Source organism: Botryllus schlosseri, chromosome 14 (assembly GCF_051294905.1).
Source record: "Botryllus schlosseri isolate E-star chromosome 14, Bs_hap1, whole genome shotgun sequence".
NCBI lineage: Eukaryota > Metazoa > Chordata > Ascidiacea > Stolidobranchia > Styelidae > Botryllus > Botryllus schlosseri.
The window spans coordinates 13,585,798-13,603,370 of NC_137249.1; the positions used below are offsets into that span (position 1 = coordinate 13,585,798).

General features: G+C 39.9%; 2 protein-coding genes across 3 annotated transcripts; one reads left to right on the top strand and one right to left on the bottom strand.

Annotated features, from left to right (window-relative positions):
* Positions 1 to 2,532: 2,532 nt before the first annotated feature.
* On the top strand, positions 2,533 to 5,032 carry LOC145456492 (stress-associated endoplasmic reticulum protein 2-like). The gene is made up of 3 exons (XM_080334610.1): positions 2,533 to 2,708; positions 4,088 to 4,160; positions 4,752 to 5,032. Exons 1-3 carry the CDS (start codon positions 2,625 to 2,627, stop codon positions 4,790 to 4,792), a joined length of 198 nt encoding a protein of 65 aa, XP_080190736.1. The 5' UTR covers positions 2,533 to 2,624; the 3' UTR covers positions 4,793 to 5,032.
* LOC145456479 (uncharacterized) lies at positions 4,745 to 9,509 on the bottom strand. Of its 2 annotated transcripts, XM_080334595.1 has the most exons (6): positions 8,024 to 9,509; positions 7,166 to 7,308; positions 6,936 to 7,096; positions 6,768 to 6,850; positions 6,625 to 6,684; positions 4,745 to 6,461 (listed from the first exon to the last, which is right to left on the bottom strand). In XM_080334595.1, the coding sequence occupies exons 1-6, from the start codon at positions 8,370 to 8,372 to the stop codon at positions 6,409 to 6,411; spliced, it is 849 nt and encodes a 282-aa protein (XP_080190721.1). In that variant the 5' UTR covers positions 8,373 to 9,509; the 3' UTR covers positions 4,745 to 6,408. The 2 variants fall into 2 exon arrangements, with proteins under 2 accessions (XP_080190721.1, XP_080190722.1); XM_080334596.1 differs by lacking the exon at positions 6,625 to 6,684 and having other exon boundaries at positions 8,024 to 9,469.
* Positions 9,510 to 17,573: the final 8,064 nt, after the last annotated feature.

Consider the following 17,573-nt stretch of genomic DNA (forward strand, 5'->3'; position numbering starts at 1 on the left):
TGCACCATTTACACCGTGCTACTGGGTCTGTAATCCCTTTCTGCTTCGTGAGGTGAATTGAATACAATGATTCGCCAACATGAGTGAGAGCGGCTCCAACAAATATTACCCATTTCAATATCGGATTGGCATCAAATGCGATGTGCTTGTACAGCGAGCCCACGAAAGACATATGCTTGTATGGAACGGTGTGTGGGGCCAAGCATGTGCAGCAAGTCAACCATAGTCCGAAGACGACTAATATGCTAATGAAGATATTTGGCCTGACGTAGTAAGTATTCATGTCCATGCCGATGATTAACGTAGGAAGTGGGTGTGGGTAGTAGCGCAGTAAGTTTTACTGCAGTATTGCGCTGTAAATTTATAAATGAACATTGAATTATCCAGGGCTGGTTTTATCAACATGGAATTCGTAGTGAACCGGACTCGAAATTACTTTCTGAAGTCCATTTACAATATCTAAGCAACTGCTTTTTGGTGTACATTTGGTAGTATTAAAACAGGTTAAACGTTGAAACGTGAGTAGAGAAACAATGTGAATATAGGCTGGTTTCATTTTTATCACCAAGACCTAAATATATAAACACTTCACAGCACATTCAAATCAGGGATATCTAGTCTACAGTACTACAGTCTACATATCCCTGATTCAAATTAACGATTGAATTGCAATAAGCTTATATTTAGTCAGGGTTGGTGCAAATGTTTGAGTGCACAATAAGGACTGCCCACCCAATATGGAATCGGTGTCTGGTGCACACCAAAGATACTACTCACACTCACAAAGGTGTGATGCTAGTAACAGTCTTGGGCCTTGGCACACCAAATATATGATGCTAAACCTACAGGGATTCCAACCCAGCTGCCCATATGCCCATGACTATCAATCCAGAAACAATTTTTTTCATTAGATTTGTGTCTCATGGTCATTCCAATATCCAAATCTTACTTTTCTACAAATTGACATTCAAATCACATACGATATCTAAAAATGCATATGACGTACTGATTTGGACATTTTGTGTGTGCGGTGTGGGCTGTCCTTATCGTGCATTTAGCGTCCATATTATGTACCAATCATCCTTATACTTGAGCACTTATAACATCAGGATGACCTTGGCTAAACAGAAGCCGCTGACAGTAGGTTTGAACCCAAACCAACCGCGGCAAAAATGTGCCGAAGTTGTTGATTCTCGAAGAGAATGTAAACAATGTAGTCAGCTGACAGAAGGCATTGGGGCATTACAATTTCGTCGATACCATGGATATACTAACGCGGACCAGAAACACAACTACAAGAATTTGGATATAACAATCTGATCTGGTTGAGGTTCTACGAAGAATTGAATGTGAATGTTGGATTATTAAAGTGTACGTGGTCGTTTCGGCACCGTGCTATCTGCTCATTACATCGCATTGTTCCTTGCGCACAATGCACAGTGGTAGTTCATCATCATCATTGGTTTATTAGCAATTTTATCAGTTCAATACACCACAAAAATGCGATACAATGAAAAGACAGGAAGATGTCGAAGCGACAAGGAGTAGTCTATGGAATCTGACACCCACCTTGGCCTAGGCGATGTAAAGAGGAGGCATGCACACTGAATGAAAGTAAAGAAGATAGTATAGAAAAAGAATGCGACAAGAAATAGGGCGGCATGTCATGGGAAGCGAGATCGATAGGTCAGTCGTGGTCCGGTAATCTTGAGGATGGACTGTAGTTTTATGTTGATCCAGGGCTCAAGACACACAATGTAGAATGGAATATGCAATACACGGTGCGATGTAATGAATAGATACGGCGTTCGGTGGGGTTCGTGACAAGAAATAGGGCGGCATGTCATGGGAAGCGAGATCGATAGGTCAGTCGTGGTCCGGTAATCTTGAGGATGGACTGTAGTTTTATGTTGATCCAGGGCTCAAGACACACAATGTAGAATGGAATATGCAATACACGGTGCGATGTAATGAATAGATACGGCGTTCGGTGGGGTTCGATCGAACCACCGCCGTTCGCGGAGTCTAGTCTCAAGGGTTGGTCGCGAGACTTGGATGACCAAGACCGCCGTAAAAACCGCCCCATCCTTGCTTCTATCTATCACAGCAGTGTAGTAGTATAATTAATGGACTATTGCTTGAAGATATAAATATTCGACCAGCTGGCACCAGCAATTTATAATAGCTCATTGGCTGGCACCAAATGAAAAGTCCGACTTGTGTAATCATGCATATACGAAACCAGGCTTCAATTCATTGATCATCGAATAAACTAATATTAGTTCATATGCTAATCATTCATACACCCCTTGCAGCGCTTACCTTATTTCCTATAAATAATGGTGGAATACATACTCATTAATAATATGACATGTTTAGTTTTGATGATAGGGCTAGTTTCTCGGTCTACGTGGCTCGTGACGTCATTGGTAAGTGCGACACGACGTGTTTTGGACATTGAGCTTCATTGACAGCCAGCTCACTGCTGACGTGCCAGGTTTCGTGTAGATTTTTTCTGAATGAGGTAGGGATAGTGAGGCATTCGATTCAATAGTAACTTATTGTTTCAAGCACGCAGAGTCATATTTTGTTAACATCCTACTATAGTGTACTATAGTTCCAAGATGGTTGCAACTCAGAGGATGCGAGCGGCTTCTGAAAAGCACAGCAAAAACGTCACACAACGAGGAAATGTAGCAAAAAGTTTGGTAAGATTAATTTTCAAAAATTGAAAATCGATCATAGCTCATGTCTTGATGTAACTATTATTTGGCAACATTGAAAATACATCTAATTTTATATGCGTGAAGATGAAGCAGTATTGTGATGTGATTTAAATTTGACTTAGGTTAATTTTACGTCGCCTTAGATAAATGTTAGCAAAAAAGATCTCATTTCGCAATCAGCTGGCTTATTTGAAATTCGAGTGACAGGATAGAAATTGCATTGAATCATGAAATATCTATAATGATGTTCTATCTCGCCTCGGCTATGATTTGAGATTTGATGACAGATGACAGTTTCTTTGATTAGAAGACTATCAGAGGATATCTATTCTGAACCTAATTTCACTATAACTGGTGAAATGTACTGTGATGTATGATGTTGAGTAAGGAGTTCCACTGACGAGCAATGCGATATATGCTGCCTATGGAATATTGTGTTCTGAAATCGGCGTCCAGTGCATGCTGTACCGTATGTAATGTTTCATCACAACTGAGTTCATGTATTTGTTGAGTGCAAGTGTACGCTTATTCAGAAAAAAATGACCATGAGTATCGCTGGAGGACTAAAGGTACTACTGTAATGTCAGCAAGCAATTTAACTGCAAATTCCAACCATTTGGAATGGAAAGGTCTATAACATTTGGTCAGAAAAACGAGTCACTATTGGCACTTGCTATGATTGCTAATGTTCTATGTGGTAATAGGGGTGGAGTGCGATGTGATAGTATCAGTGTTGGTTTATGGTGAATTTATAGCTCTTTGTCACGTGATTTGGTGTCATTTTATAAAAAAACTGGCTGTAATGAATATCATCCATTGTGCTACTGCTATGTGCACTGTCTGAATTCTCAGTCATGCAAAATAGATGGCACAAATTGTGCGTTTTTGTCTGTCTCATAACTGATAAGTGATCGCTCTTTTTCGAAACGATGTTTGCTATTGTCTCTTCCTAGCACTGAGACTGCACCTTACAATAAATTGCCACGTTCCCTGGGTCGTCATCAGTAGTGATAGCCTAGCTGTCAAAGCAGTATGTTAATTGCCAGTGCGATAAATACTTCCCTCCACGACCATACTGGGTGTAAGGCAGGAAAGCAGTTTATTTTTGTTCGTGCAATACTTGGCCAATGGAGATGCGTTCTTGAGTCAGATGCACCTCACTATCTCGAAGTACGAAGTGCTGAGGAAGCCAACCAGTTTTACAAGCAGGTGCCAAAGCTTGGACCTACAAACTACCAATCGGGGTGCTGGACACTCTACTATTATGCTATCTGGTCAATGTAACTCGTTTGCACCTCTTATACCAGTAGACATGCTATAGCACATTGAGTTTGTAATACTTATGTAATACCTCTTTTCAGAAACCACAAGAGGAATCTTCTCCCGTGGGTCCGTGGCTTCTTGGATTGTTTATATTTGTTGTTTGTGGATCGGGTGAGTTATCTATTGCTGCTGCATCCTTAGTCCGGACAGGGATTAACTTATCTATGCCTGTTCACTGTTCATGTTCCCGGTTTCGTTGTGAACTGAACCTTAGTAAAAGAGAAATAAATCCTATGGCTCCAAATTCATAAAAAAGTTATGTTATTTTAACAGAATTATCTTAATCAATGAGCAATCACAGCGTTTGGTCTGGCAAGATGACGACCTGTGTAATGTGTGTACAAATGCTGTTCTAAATGTGTGCAGCTCAATTTGGATACATTTAGTTTATGGTGCATGTCTATTTGTACTGGCCTTGTATTTGAATTGCTGAAGTTTTGAAACTGGCATCCTGTATCTGAGTAATGTACATCCCGTTTATCCAACACTCCAACAGTAGTTCCACAATTATGTTATTTCATTTTCCTTTTTCAAGACATGGACATTTTGGTGATTGCATACTGATCGATTCAGCTTGGACAAAATACATAGCACAGCGTCCACATTGCACAATTTGCTCTGCGTTGCACACTACAGGAGTGCAGACTATGACTCTGTATATGTTGTATGGGCCTTCTGTAAAATTGTCGATCATATTTTCAGCTTTGTTCGAGATTATTCAACATATCAGAGCGTTCGCGTAATGGAGGTGATGGTGGCAATTGGAACTGTATATATCTATTCTTGGGAGGAGAGCTCGATCAGTACTTACTGCCGTGCAAAGTTATAAATCTACTCGCATTGTTTATACATATGTATTTATGAGGTCTTTTGCTATTGCGGCGTTATTGTCCTGGTTGGTATCTGCATTGTTGAACTACCACGCCTGGTAAGTGCTTTGAACCGTGACAGGCCAAATCATAAATACATTCTCTATTTCGATACTTCTTGTCTGTTTATTGCTTGCTACAGTCTGCCATGCACGGCGAGGTAGTAAAGATGCACATCGTTTGTATTGCGACTTGTTGAGGTGAAGGTCAACTCGGATCAAACCAGAGACGATTTGTTGAATTTGTCTACCAACATCATGTAGGCCGCAGTGTTAGGGCGCGATAACAGGAGTTACTCGGACTTTTCATACTAGAAATATAGGACTCGGATGCCAGTTTTCAAGTCATGAAGTCATCCAGTTCGGAAAGCCCCTCTATCAATACTATCGAGCGAGAGAGTATAATGGTTATGCGCCCGGCTTCTCGATCGGTAGGTTGTGGGTTCGATCCCCGACCCAAGACTCGACAATTGGTATCCGCTGCTAGGCGCTCAGCTATCACGTATAGCATGGAGGAGAAAAAAACGGGGGTGCAGACTAGATGACCTCACGGCCGTATCGCAACTCCGTCGTCAAAGCATCTCAATGGTGCAGGCGAAAAAAAATATGTATCCAGGGCCAGGGCATGGTATGGTATGGAACGAGAATTTTCCATACTCCATACTTGCCTTACTCGCTCCATACCATACTTGCAATTTTCCATACCATACCAACATTGTTCCATACCATACTTGATACATATTCCATACTTTCAAATACTAAAATATCGTAAGTATATTTCCTTTTCTAGCACCTATATTATTGATATTTCGGATGTCAATATTGCTTGAACTAGCCATGATGCGAATCTAATTCCTGGTAATAGTTTTACAGATTCTGTTTTGGTGAGGTTTAGTCTACGGTGGTGTGGTGCTGTGTAAGCCCCCCAGAAGTTAGGTCTATAACCCTATGGGGGGCCCAAGACCAAAGTTTTGGGGGGGGCCTGACGAAGTGCTGTTACGGCCCTGCCTATATGCACCTGTAAATTCTCTCTCGTCTCGCACAGTCGTGCTATGACTTATTGTCTATCACTGCAGGCCGTGTTATTTTTGGCGTTTGCCATTTGCCCAAAGTACCAAAAATAGCTTATTTTTGGCATTTTTCAGATTTTATTTTTGGTAGTTTTGGCATCACATGGACTTCGTATTTGTATACTCGAATTAACGATATAAAACACTGTAAAAACTGAATTAACAACGGTGTCGATTCACCAAATACAAAACCGACTGATTGCTTCTGCAATACCTAATCCGAATAGACGATTCGATATGCGTGCATAATAGGGTTGTTCAAAAATAACTGTTTTTCCGAATTTCACTCGCTTACTGATAAAATTGTCAGGTTGCATAAAAAAACGCTACACACAAAATTAGGGTCAATTGCGACCAGTAAAAGCCGTGCAATCTCAACTTGAAATTTCGACTGTTTTGGAAATAATAGTATTTACGGTGGCTAATGTCGACGCTTCGGTACGACCAAACATCGTGTTCCAGTTCCATGCATGTCTGAAGGGAAAGTGATGCTTATTTTGCGGGTTTACATCTTGATAAAGGCCTGTGATAGAGTTTAGATCATGCACAGTATACGTCATCTATCAATTTTATATAAGCCAGTAGAGCGAGTGCATGGACCACAAATACAAAAATAAACCGAGGAACTATCGCCTACATTGCATTCCAGTGATTCTAGTAAGTAACAGCATTCCGGTGCATTGAGACATTGTGTGTACTGCAAAAGTAAAATATTGCAACGATCATCAAGTCGTCCAAAAGTTCACGAAGAGATGCTTAAAAAGCTAATTGCCAACTCACCGCTGCTGGTAGTCGGATTAAAGACCGTTGCTTCCACGATCGTGCCCACGATCACCATGGTTGCCAATACCGATAATATAACTCTGCACAAAATTAATTTGTGTATGAAACAGTCGTATAATGACAAAATGGCAATGAATAAGACACACAATATATTCAGTTATTTACATAAGTGCGATATCGATGGGCGTGAATGGTAACTCTTTTGGACAGGCAGCAGTAGCAGAGAAACGTCTTCCTAACAGTAATTTCTCGTTCAACTCAGATATATCTTCCTCCGTACATATACGAGGAACGCACTGCCCCACCCGTATACCATTGGGATTTTCCTGTCAACATGGGGAAGGCGGTATGGTAACCGGTTGAGAAACCACATATTGGAATAAAAGAAATCGTACCTCATTAAGACCAAATGTCACGAGACACATCTTTGTCGTTATATCTTCCATATCAGTTAGTCCAATGCATTGATAATACCTTCCAAGCCACTGGTAGTTGCCACGATACAAGCCACTTTCCTCTTTGCCATTAGAGTCGTCAACTGCAATGCAATTTCTATCAAAATATTTGCAGCGGTAGAGCATTTTCTGAGTCTAATGTTATCCTATACATCCCTGACCTTGCGGTCCAGGACTGCATTGAGTAAATAGGCTCATGATCATTTTGGTATTTAAACATGATCAGTTGAGCACCAGTGTAGCAAATAAAGGACAAGAAAGGTAACTCAAATAATTTCGAATTTTTACACGATGACACCAAGGATTCTAGAAGTTCTAGATATCTTTGGATGACACCATCTTTGTTGGTAGCGTCTCATTCGATCGTAACGTGATGGATTTCTTGCTCATATATATTAATCCACGACTACTAATGCAAATAAAATTGTTATCAGTTATTTTAGAACGGCGATATATTGCGGAGAATATCAAAGCGGAGCGATCAACGACCATAAGGTCAGCAACCTCCGCTCCATGAAGTAATTATGCGTATTCGAAAAATGCGCCTTATCCGCCAAACCTACTTTTGAAACTAAACTCAATTGGGTACTTTTCATACCTTCGTATTATACTTCGACTTGCAACAGTTTTCACGAGTTTTGAATATCTCTACTTCTACTTGTAATGAAGTTGACATTTACGGCGCTTCTTCTACGTCTATACTTGAGTGGCAACGCTTGACTTACAGACAGACAGATCTCCCCTTTGTACAATTCATTATTCCAGCAGTATCGTAAGACAGGCTCACAGTCCATTTACTAAAAGCAGCGTAAGGCCGACGAAGCTTGAGATCTCTTCGAATCTTGAATACCTGCTCGAAACACTTGGATGCATTTACCCTGCTTAGCAAATTGTCAGTGGGATTTCCTATTATCGACAGATCCGCCGTGTACAGTTCAGAACCGAGACGCGCAGCGTCTAGGAATTCTTCATACTGTCTTCCCTTCATCGCGTCCATAACGTTATCAATGTTTTGTTTAGGAATGAAGGGAGGGAGTTGATCCCGCATGAATTTCTCCAAACTTTTGTAGTGTCCGTTAATTTCGTTCGAATGTACGAAAGAGACGCCGAAACAGAACGCAATACACAAAATTGGTAAATTCTTCATTGCGATGTCAAATTTATCCGCTGATTGTGTATAAGTAGCCTTGGATTTTTTACCACTGACAAAAAACAACCTCAACAATGATTGTGTATAAAGTTGGCCAGAAATCGTTTGTATATTAAGTTGCGTGGCAATGGACAGTTGAGGTGACTTCGACAAATTGCAACATGAGTGCTCTACACTTCCCTGCCGACCTACAGTCTAGATCAGTGGTTCTCAACATTTGATGAACATATAACGTCCAACCTAGCCGTTTTTGTCTAGCTACTCATTTTGAAGTTACTCCGGAATAACGGGAGAAAATGGATTTTTGCAAACAAATTTCTCCAAAACCCAAAAACAGTAATATGTTAGTATTACTAGGTCATTGGCAATTTTCACAATTAAAATGAGTTCTCACGGAAAAATTTCATCTCCGACACCCATTCTGTTTATAAGTGTCCTGAAGTTTTAACATTTATGGAGCGAAACTGCCTCGTGATTTCTCTAATTAAAAAAAAATACAAATTAGGTTATCAATCATTTTAGCCTACAAATTTGGAGGTCCCGCGGACCACCCAGAATATGCTTCGCGAACCCCTTGACCCCCGGTTAAGAACCACTGGCCTAGATTCAACAATATTACAACATTGATCTCATTAATCTGGCGACCAAGAATTGCTGTACTGTTCCCTGTCGCTGCACCATTCCAGTTTGGCTGCACTTCTTAAAAGTTTGCGCCAAGATGTTCACTTCAATGAGAGATAATTTCGCTTTCTACGACATTTCTAATCGATAATAAGAAACGTAGAGCATAACTGGACTATGCTGTAATATCATCCTACATGTCATTTATATGGTTGCTCGACATATGAGCATGAGCATGCGACGCAATGGAAAACGACAGTTGAGCATGGACAGTGGACACTTTAGCATGCGTCACATCAGCATGTGACTTTATAACCCCAAAACCAACACATAAATATATATAGTATACGCGTACATGTTCTCTATTGCTAATAGCTTGCGATAACTATGCATTATATATAGTTATGTGTGCAGTGTATACTGCACATGTTTAATCATAGAGGTTAAACATGCATAACGTAATCTCAAAAATATTTCTCAATATAATGTCACAAGTTTTATACCATATTACGATGCCGAGCCGACTCAGTTCGTAAACAGATTCCGGTAATCAATATTGCTTTACTGCTATTAATACTGGGGATGTGCAAAACGAATCACTCATTCAAAATTGAATCGCATAGTTTTTTTTCATACCGTATGAATCGAATCAGGCAAATCGTACTTGTACGAGACGATCTCGCGCTCACGTATCCTATGAATTAGGTTTATTATAGGGTTATCATACGTCTTCCTTTAGGAGGATTTGTCCTCCTTGTTGAGGCTTTTGAAAATGTCTTACGAGGACGACTAAATGTCATCCTTTTTGAGATTTTGTCCTCTGTTTTGATAATTTATTTTAAATGTAGGGCAAATCCGACCGAGATAGAGTGAATCAGCTCTGAAGTAACATTCCGGTGGCTATATTGCGGGAGCTGAATGAGAAAGTTGACTATTTTTTAAATTTAGTCATCCGCCACGAAGTGGGAAGTATTTACCATTTTTTCAAGATTTTCTTCAGGTATTCTAAGTTTGAAATTTTTTAAAAAGTGTCCTCCTTTCCCGATTTCAAAATATGGTAACCCTAGTTTATCATATGTCCTCTTTTATGAGGATTTGTCCTCTTTTCTAGAGAAAAGTGAATGGTCCTCCGAGCACGCTAAGATGCCCTAATGTCCTCTTTTTCACATTTCGATTTAGTTGCGTATAGGCTACTTACAACAAGACTTTTACGTGCGACGTTGTATATATTTCCACATAATTACTGCAGTTATGAAACATACTGGTTTAAAAAAGTTTTCCAACAACTTACCCTACCTTCTTGATTGCTATTGCAAACATTGTTCAACGTTCTCTGTAACAGACATGGGGTAATCGTGATTAGTAATCGTAATCGATAATGACGATAACAGCATTTTCAAGTAATCGTAATCGCAATCGATTACATTCGAAAAAATCAAGTAATCGTAATAGTAATCGACTATTTCGCAACTCTAATCGATTTCTTTGTGAACGAATCATGTGAACATCCTTCAACAATGAAGAGTGCGATATTATACCAGGATATATTGATGGCAGAAACATCAGATTTAATTTCACTGTTCATAATTACGTCACAAGTATTAGCTTTGCTAGTCATTGCTCTCGATGTATGTATTGTATACCGTACATGTAGTGGTGTGATTGTAAGAACACCCGCGCCATGCCTTATATCAGGTTGTCAATACACTCAGACGCCATGCACTACCTCACAGTATAGGATAATAATGACAATTCTGCCATTTTCAAATATTAACGTATGTGTTGACTGTTGATGTTTGGTTATGCTTATAGTTAGGCAGTTTGACCGTCGCTGCTTGACGAGCAGTAGGCCTATCTACGTATACACCGGACAAATATTTGAAATTGTGCACTCGTCATGAAGATTTACACTTCGAAGCATTAAAAATCACAGGATGGTAATATATATCCTAACCGAGTCGTTACGTGCCGTTACAGGTAGCGTCAGCTCGAAATATCTTTATTGTGGGCAGCATTTTCTGTTCACACCTTATCTTTTTTCATGTTGCCCGATACTTGAAACGAGCACCAAACATTATTTCTCAGTTATTTACTCAACATTTGGATCTGCCACCATAGCCATCCGCTTATACACCATGCTAGCGTGGTTTGCAGCTAGAATCAGGATCGAGACAGCACTTCGTACCCGAAACGTTGGTCAGAGCCTCCACATGGTGATACTGATAAATCAAATTTCTGACGCGCGTAGTCCCATAGACCGCCATTTACGGCCGGATTTTCACAACAACTGCGGCAGACGCGTTTGATGTGATGAGAATGCGCTGAGTATTTGCTTTCAAGTCACGCCGAGTGCGAAATTTTTTTCAAGTTCATGACTAAATTGGGAATTGCATATATTATTATTCATTTTTCACCCTCACCCAGCCCGCTTGGTAAGATTTACCGGCAGAGCTAGGAGATCCCGTTGCTCTTATTACTTTATTGTATGTTGTTAATTCTTCGCCTCCCGTCTGCTAGTCGAAAGATATTGGAGTCGCCCAATCGTAGCAGGCTATAAAAAACTTAAAGATAAACTTTCGTGAGACATACACACAAATTGTTATTTCTTCGCGAGGCGCATCAATAACCTCGGTGGGTGCGCCTGATGGCTATTTTATTGTGCAGCTCAGATTTGGACGACCTGGTTATTCGTCACGCCCATTCAGTGTGGTTATGGACAATGCAAACATCCGAATCAGTAAAACAAGTCAATCAAGTGCCCGTGATTACTATGATTAATCATCACCCATAAAAGATGAAAAGGCATGTCAAAAAAGGAAGCTAAAGCTGAAATTCAAAGAAGGTTTGCAGCATTAAATATTTGGTTATGGGAGTCATGGGTAAACTCGTCTTTTTAGTAGTTAGTACCGAGCAGTTCGCCGTGTTTAAGGAGTGTGTATAATGAAAGTCGGTTTTATGGAAAAAACACGAAGATACACACTCGGTCAAGGGAGAGCGAATTTCAGAAGAACTGCAAGTTTCGCTCAACAACAAGACTATTTCGCCAAGCTGCACACTGCTCGTGAGGCAGCCGCCAAGACAACAAGATTTGTAGTATCGCAAACACGTTTTAATGCCTTGATAGAAAAACGCGGACAGGGGTTTAAATAGAGTTCAAAATGTACCATGTTTAACATTGTTTCGAAATATAGTAACTTTTTACGGGAGGGGGGGGGACTCGATAGCGAAGTACTTGTACATTTTGGAATACTCAAGTAGGTTTTTCCTGCTTGGACTATACTCAGTTTCAGTTTTAGGCAAACTAGACCTTCAATACTTCTTTTACTCGCTCGCAAATCACCACTTCGCGAGTAGAAATTTACCGCGAATAAAATGTTGAACAGCCTTAATGAACGTTATGTTTCATCTATATCCTACAATACATTTTCGCGGTTCAGAATGACTTATCGGGATGAATAATAGCGAAAATAAATCGAAAGTTTGCGAAGTCCCACTATGCGACATTTGAGTTTTTCAAATTACCCTTCGAAATGAGCCCGCATGTAGGATATTATCAAAAACCTGGTAAAATTACATTCCGAGCGCTACGGCTTTAACTCGAGCGAACAAGTATTTCGGATTTTATGAGTGAAGTTAGCATAGGGTAGAATAATTCGAATAATTTGTACGATATCGAAATTTGCATACTTACTTGCATACATACTTAAACATAACTTACTTAACAAAATCTCGACTTATGGCGATGAATAATGTTTTAAACTCAAATATAGGGTATCGGGACTTCGTGAATTTTTCGACTAGTATTCCTTTTTTATCTTCGTTTACAAGATTCAGTGTAGAAGTTTAGTAGAATTGTAAGAGTTCAGTAGAAGTAGTTTTTTTTTATCTACTTTATGAAATTAAGTATACTATCTCCCAAATCGGTCTGGCACAACGTCAAAATCATCACAGAGCAATACCGACTTTTGCGTACATTCTGTTATGCGTTTGACTAGATTGCGGAGCTCACAGGAATAGTGATAACACGAAAATCTTACAATTCTCTATAAATTATTCAATTTGCTTTTTTTTTTCAATGAAATTACTTAGCTTATGCTGCAAAAGAGTTTTGTCATTAAAAAATACTGTAACATGATAAGTAATAAGAATTAATCTCATAAAGTTAGAACCAAATTAGAACTTTTTTTAATAGTGATTGGTATTTGTTTTGGTCATACATATGAAAGTGATTAGCACATTATGAAAAGCATTTTTTGGTACACGGTAAAAGTAGCTTTCTATGTACTCTACAGAATTCGATGTAAAAGTGTTAGACTTCTTATTAAAATGAATATTTATTTTACAAAAACCGTCGTGTGAAGGTCTTTAGTATACATTGGAAAAAGTAGTTTCTATATACGTTACTAAATTCGATGTAAAGTATTCGACTTTAATATTAAAATTAGAATTTATTTTACAAAAACCGTCGTGTAAAGGTATTTAGTACATTGGAAATGTAGTTTCTGTTCACCTTACAAAATTCAGTGTAAAACTGTTGGGTGGTTCAATAAAATGAGTATTTATTTTACAAAATGTATAAAAGTCTTCACCAAATCTAGATTAATACTATGAAAATAGAATTACCTCGTTGCTAACCATCTGCTTACTGGCGTCCAGATGAAGCATTTCTAGTATATTTTATATCAGGAATTGCATAGCATTTTATGTGGGCAGCGTTACATTTTTAATTTTCGACTTGACGTACAAAGAATCCTAAGCTCAAGAGTGTCGTTATACTAATCGGACGGAAACAATTTTAGTGGTGGTGACTGATTGACTTTTTTTCTTTATACGATACCTAATTAAACTGAATGATGTGAATATGAACCATTGAGCATGATACTTTTTAAAATGTCGTAAAACGAATATCATTACGACGATAAAACAGCGCGAGCTCGACAAACTTTTTGCGTAGTCAGAAACGCAACTTCTATAGAATAATGAAAAGTATTTGTCAGACATCGTAGCACCGCTCATATTGCGAATTACTCCTACGTTTTTCAGAGTATACTCTGCTAGGGTTTGCCTACTGACAGTACTTACAGTATCGGGACTTCGTGAATTTTTCTATTAGCTTTCTTTTTCTATCTACTTTACGAGATTCAGTGTAGAAGTTTAGTAGAAGTGTACGAGTAGTAGTAGAAGTAGTTTTCTTAATTCCTTAATCATCAAATTACAACCTTGAAACTTGGCACAGTGTCTTATGATATTGTCATGATATGAAATGAAAAATCGTGTCTCTTACCTCGATATCGAACGCTATCAAAATCAACATTGAGCAACTTTTACGTCAAATCCGTTTTGCGGTAGGCTAGTTCTAGCTCTCACCTATGCAATGTACGAAGTCGATTCGAATAATTCGATGCAAAAGTGTTGGATTTGTTAATAAAATTCGTTATTTTACAAAAAAAAAACGGTCGTGAGATCAATGAAGCACTTTCTGATAACAAGGAGTTGCTGGAGCAGATTGTTTCTGGCGAAAGTATGGAAAATGATATGTCACGCCTCGTATAAATACACAGTATGTACGAAAACGCTTTTAAATGCCAATCTAATTTTTCGACTGTCCTTATTTTTGGGTCCATGTCGATGGCAATCCTGCCTATATATCTGCGGTTTTTGCTGATATCTGCAATAGCTGGGTATATCCGCAGTAGTGATAGCTGAGTATATCCACAGCTATCACTACTGTGGATATGCTCAGCTATCACAGATACCACTACTGTGGATGTGGAATTATGGATATACTCAGCCCTCGTTATAGTGGATATACTCAGCTATCGCAGATATCACCAAAAACCACAAACATAGCGGCCATATATAGGTCACGCGTCATTTAGCACGCGGGTATCACGTCTGAAGCATGTCTGTGTCCATTCAGCGCGCAGATATCAGGCCCGGACCATGCCTGGGAGTATCTGGTGCGCAGGTATCAGCTCCGAAGCATGTCCAGATTAAAATAGTGCGCATCACAAACATGTACTCATCTATCACTACTGTGGATATACCCAGCTATCGCAGATATCAGAAAAAACTGCAGACATACATAGGTCATGCGTCGTTTAGGACGCAGGTATCACGTCTGACGCATGTCTGTGTCCATTAAGCGCGCAGATATCCGGTCCGGACCATGCCTAAGGGTATTTAGTGCTCAGATATCAGCACCGGAGCATGTCCGGATAAAAAGAGTGCGCAGATATAAGGTCTAAGGCAGCGGTTCTCAACCGGGGGTCCGCGGACCCCTAGTGGTCCGCGAAGCAATTTCAGGGGGTCCGCGAGACCTCTAAATTTTTAGTATCGGTGATATGTTAATTTTTACTTTATTTTTTAATTTGAGAAAGCATGAGGCAGTTTTGCCCCACAACTGCTAAAACCTCATGACTCATCTCATCATAATAATCGTCTGACATGAACTATCGTAATGTGGAAATTCATTTTCATTGCCAATTAACCTGCTGATACAAACATATTGCTGTTATGAGACGTTTTGTTGAGGTTTGTGGAAAAAATAAAAATATGGAGATAGTAACGTCAATCAGGGTGACTTCGTAATGTCTCCGAAACCTTCTCGATTTGAAGTTGTTAGTCTCATCAAAGTAGTGTACAGTCGTTTGAAAAATATAAATTCCGAAGTATATCCCTAATTTGTCCCAATGCAGAGATTGAAACATCGCCATGAAATCCATTTTATCCTGTGATATACATAACCACTATTTGAACAGCTTCTTTGAGGTACAGAACTTCAATATACAATTGAATAGTATATTCATATTGAAATGTACCCGAATATTTTCGGCTGACACCCGTCATAAATCGGATAATGATATACCTGCTCTTAAAGCTCGGCTATCAGATTTGGCGCATTCTTATTGCGGATGCCCTATCGACAAGGCTGCTTTTTTGATGAACAAGTAGTGTTTCGTTGCTATCAAAGCATTACGCTTCAACCCTGAAATTCATATCACCAGTTATATTGGTATGCAGCCTTGTCTTGTTAATACTCAATTGTTCATGATCGAAAATGTTTGCTCGTAAATATATATGTAAACCCGAACAGAACAAGTAGTTTCATGACAGTCTTTCTCAGGTTGGAAAACTTGGATCCATTCTTTGGCGCAGAAAATTTGTCTATACTATTAGATTACGATTTTACTTTGACGGTAGAAACTCTCTGCGGGCCGATCGAAATGCCGTCGCGGGCCGAATCCGGCCTGCAGTCTGTATGTTGCCCGTCCCTGCGCTAGATGCGGGACGTGATATGTTCATAAAATATATGTTTCTTCATTTTGGTGGCATAAATGTTGCGATCACACCAAAAGTATCGTCGAAAGCGTTATGCGTTAATATTGCATTAGCCTCCATCTATCTTTGCGGAAATGGTTTTAGGCACTCCTCGTTTCTATCATAACGAAGACACGGATTTTCAAGCTTTGAAATAATAAAAGTCTACCAATTTCTACATAAATAGTATGATGTTATTTTCAAGAAAAGTCATTATTTTGCTCTTCATCGCAAGCCTACAGTTCGTGTTTGCACAAGACAGATATGAAGGTTGCACCATAATAGAGCTAAAATTGAACTAAAACTTGAGGGGGTCCGCGAGAGTCCGTGACGGTCAAAAGGGGTCCGCGAAGCCAAAAAGGTTGAGAACCACTGGTCTAAGGCATGTCTGGCGCAGCACAAACATATTCCAGATACGATGTCCGAGTGAAAATACAGTCCGAACACACCCCAGGCATGATGTCCGAACAACTCCCTCCGGACGCGATGTCTCAGTGGCAACACAGTCCTAACACCCCAGACATGATGTACGAACACGCCCTAGACACGATGTCCAAATGGCAACACATTCCGAACACACCCTAGGCACGATGTCCCAGTTGCAAAACTGTCCTAATACACCCCAGACAAGATGTCCGAGAGGCAAAACAGTCCGAACTCACCCCAGACACGATGTCTGAATGGAAACACATTCCAAACACACCCCAGGCATGATGTCCGAACACCCCCCTGACACGATGTCCAAGTGACAATACAATCCGAACACACTCCAGGCATGATATCCGAACACCCCCAGACACGATGTCCGAGTGGCAGTACAGTCGTAACACCCCAGACATGATGTCCGAACACGCCCTAGACACGATGTCCGAATGGCAACACATTACGAACACTGCCTAGGCACGATATCCGAGTTGCAAAACTGTCCAAACGCACCCAAGACATGATGTCCCGAACACACCCCAGACACGGTGTCCGAGGGGCAAAACAGTTCGAAATCATCCCAGATACGATGTCCGAATGGCAACCCAGTCCGCATACACCCCAGACATGTTGCCCGCACACACCCCAGACTCGACGTCCGAACACGCCCTACTAGTACTGCATTTCCATGTACAAATGAAGTGTGCTCATAAAACTGCAATTTCATCACTTTACAGTTTCAAAACCAAAATCAAACAGCTCTGAACGAATTTTCCTTGAAGCAAACTTTCATTTAAGACCGTGTTTTCCAAAATATTTTAATATGTTTTTGAG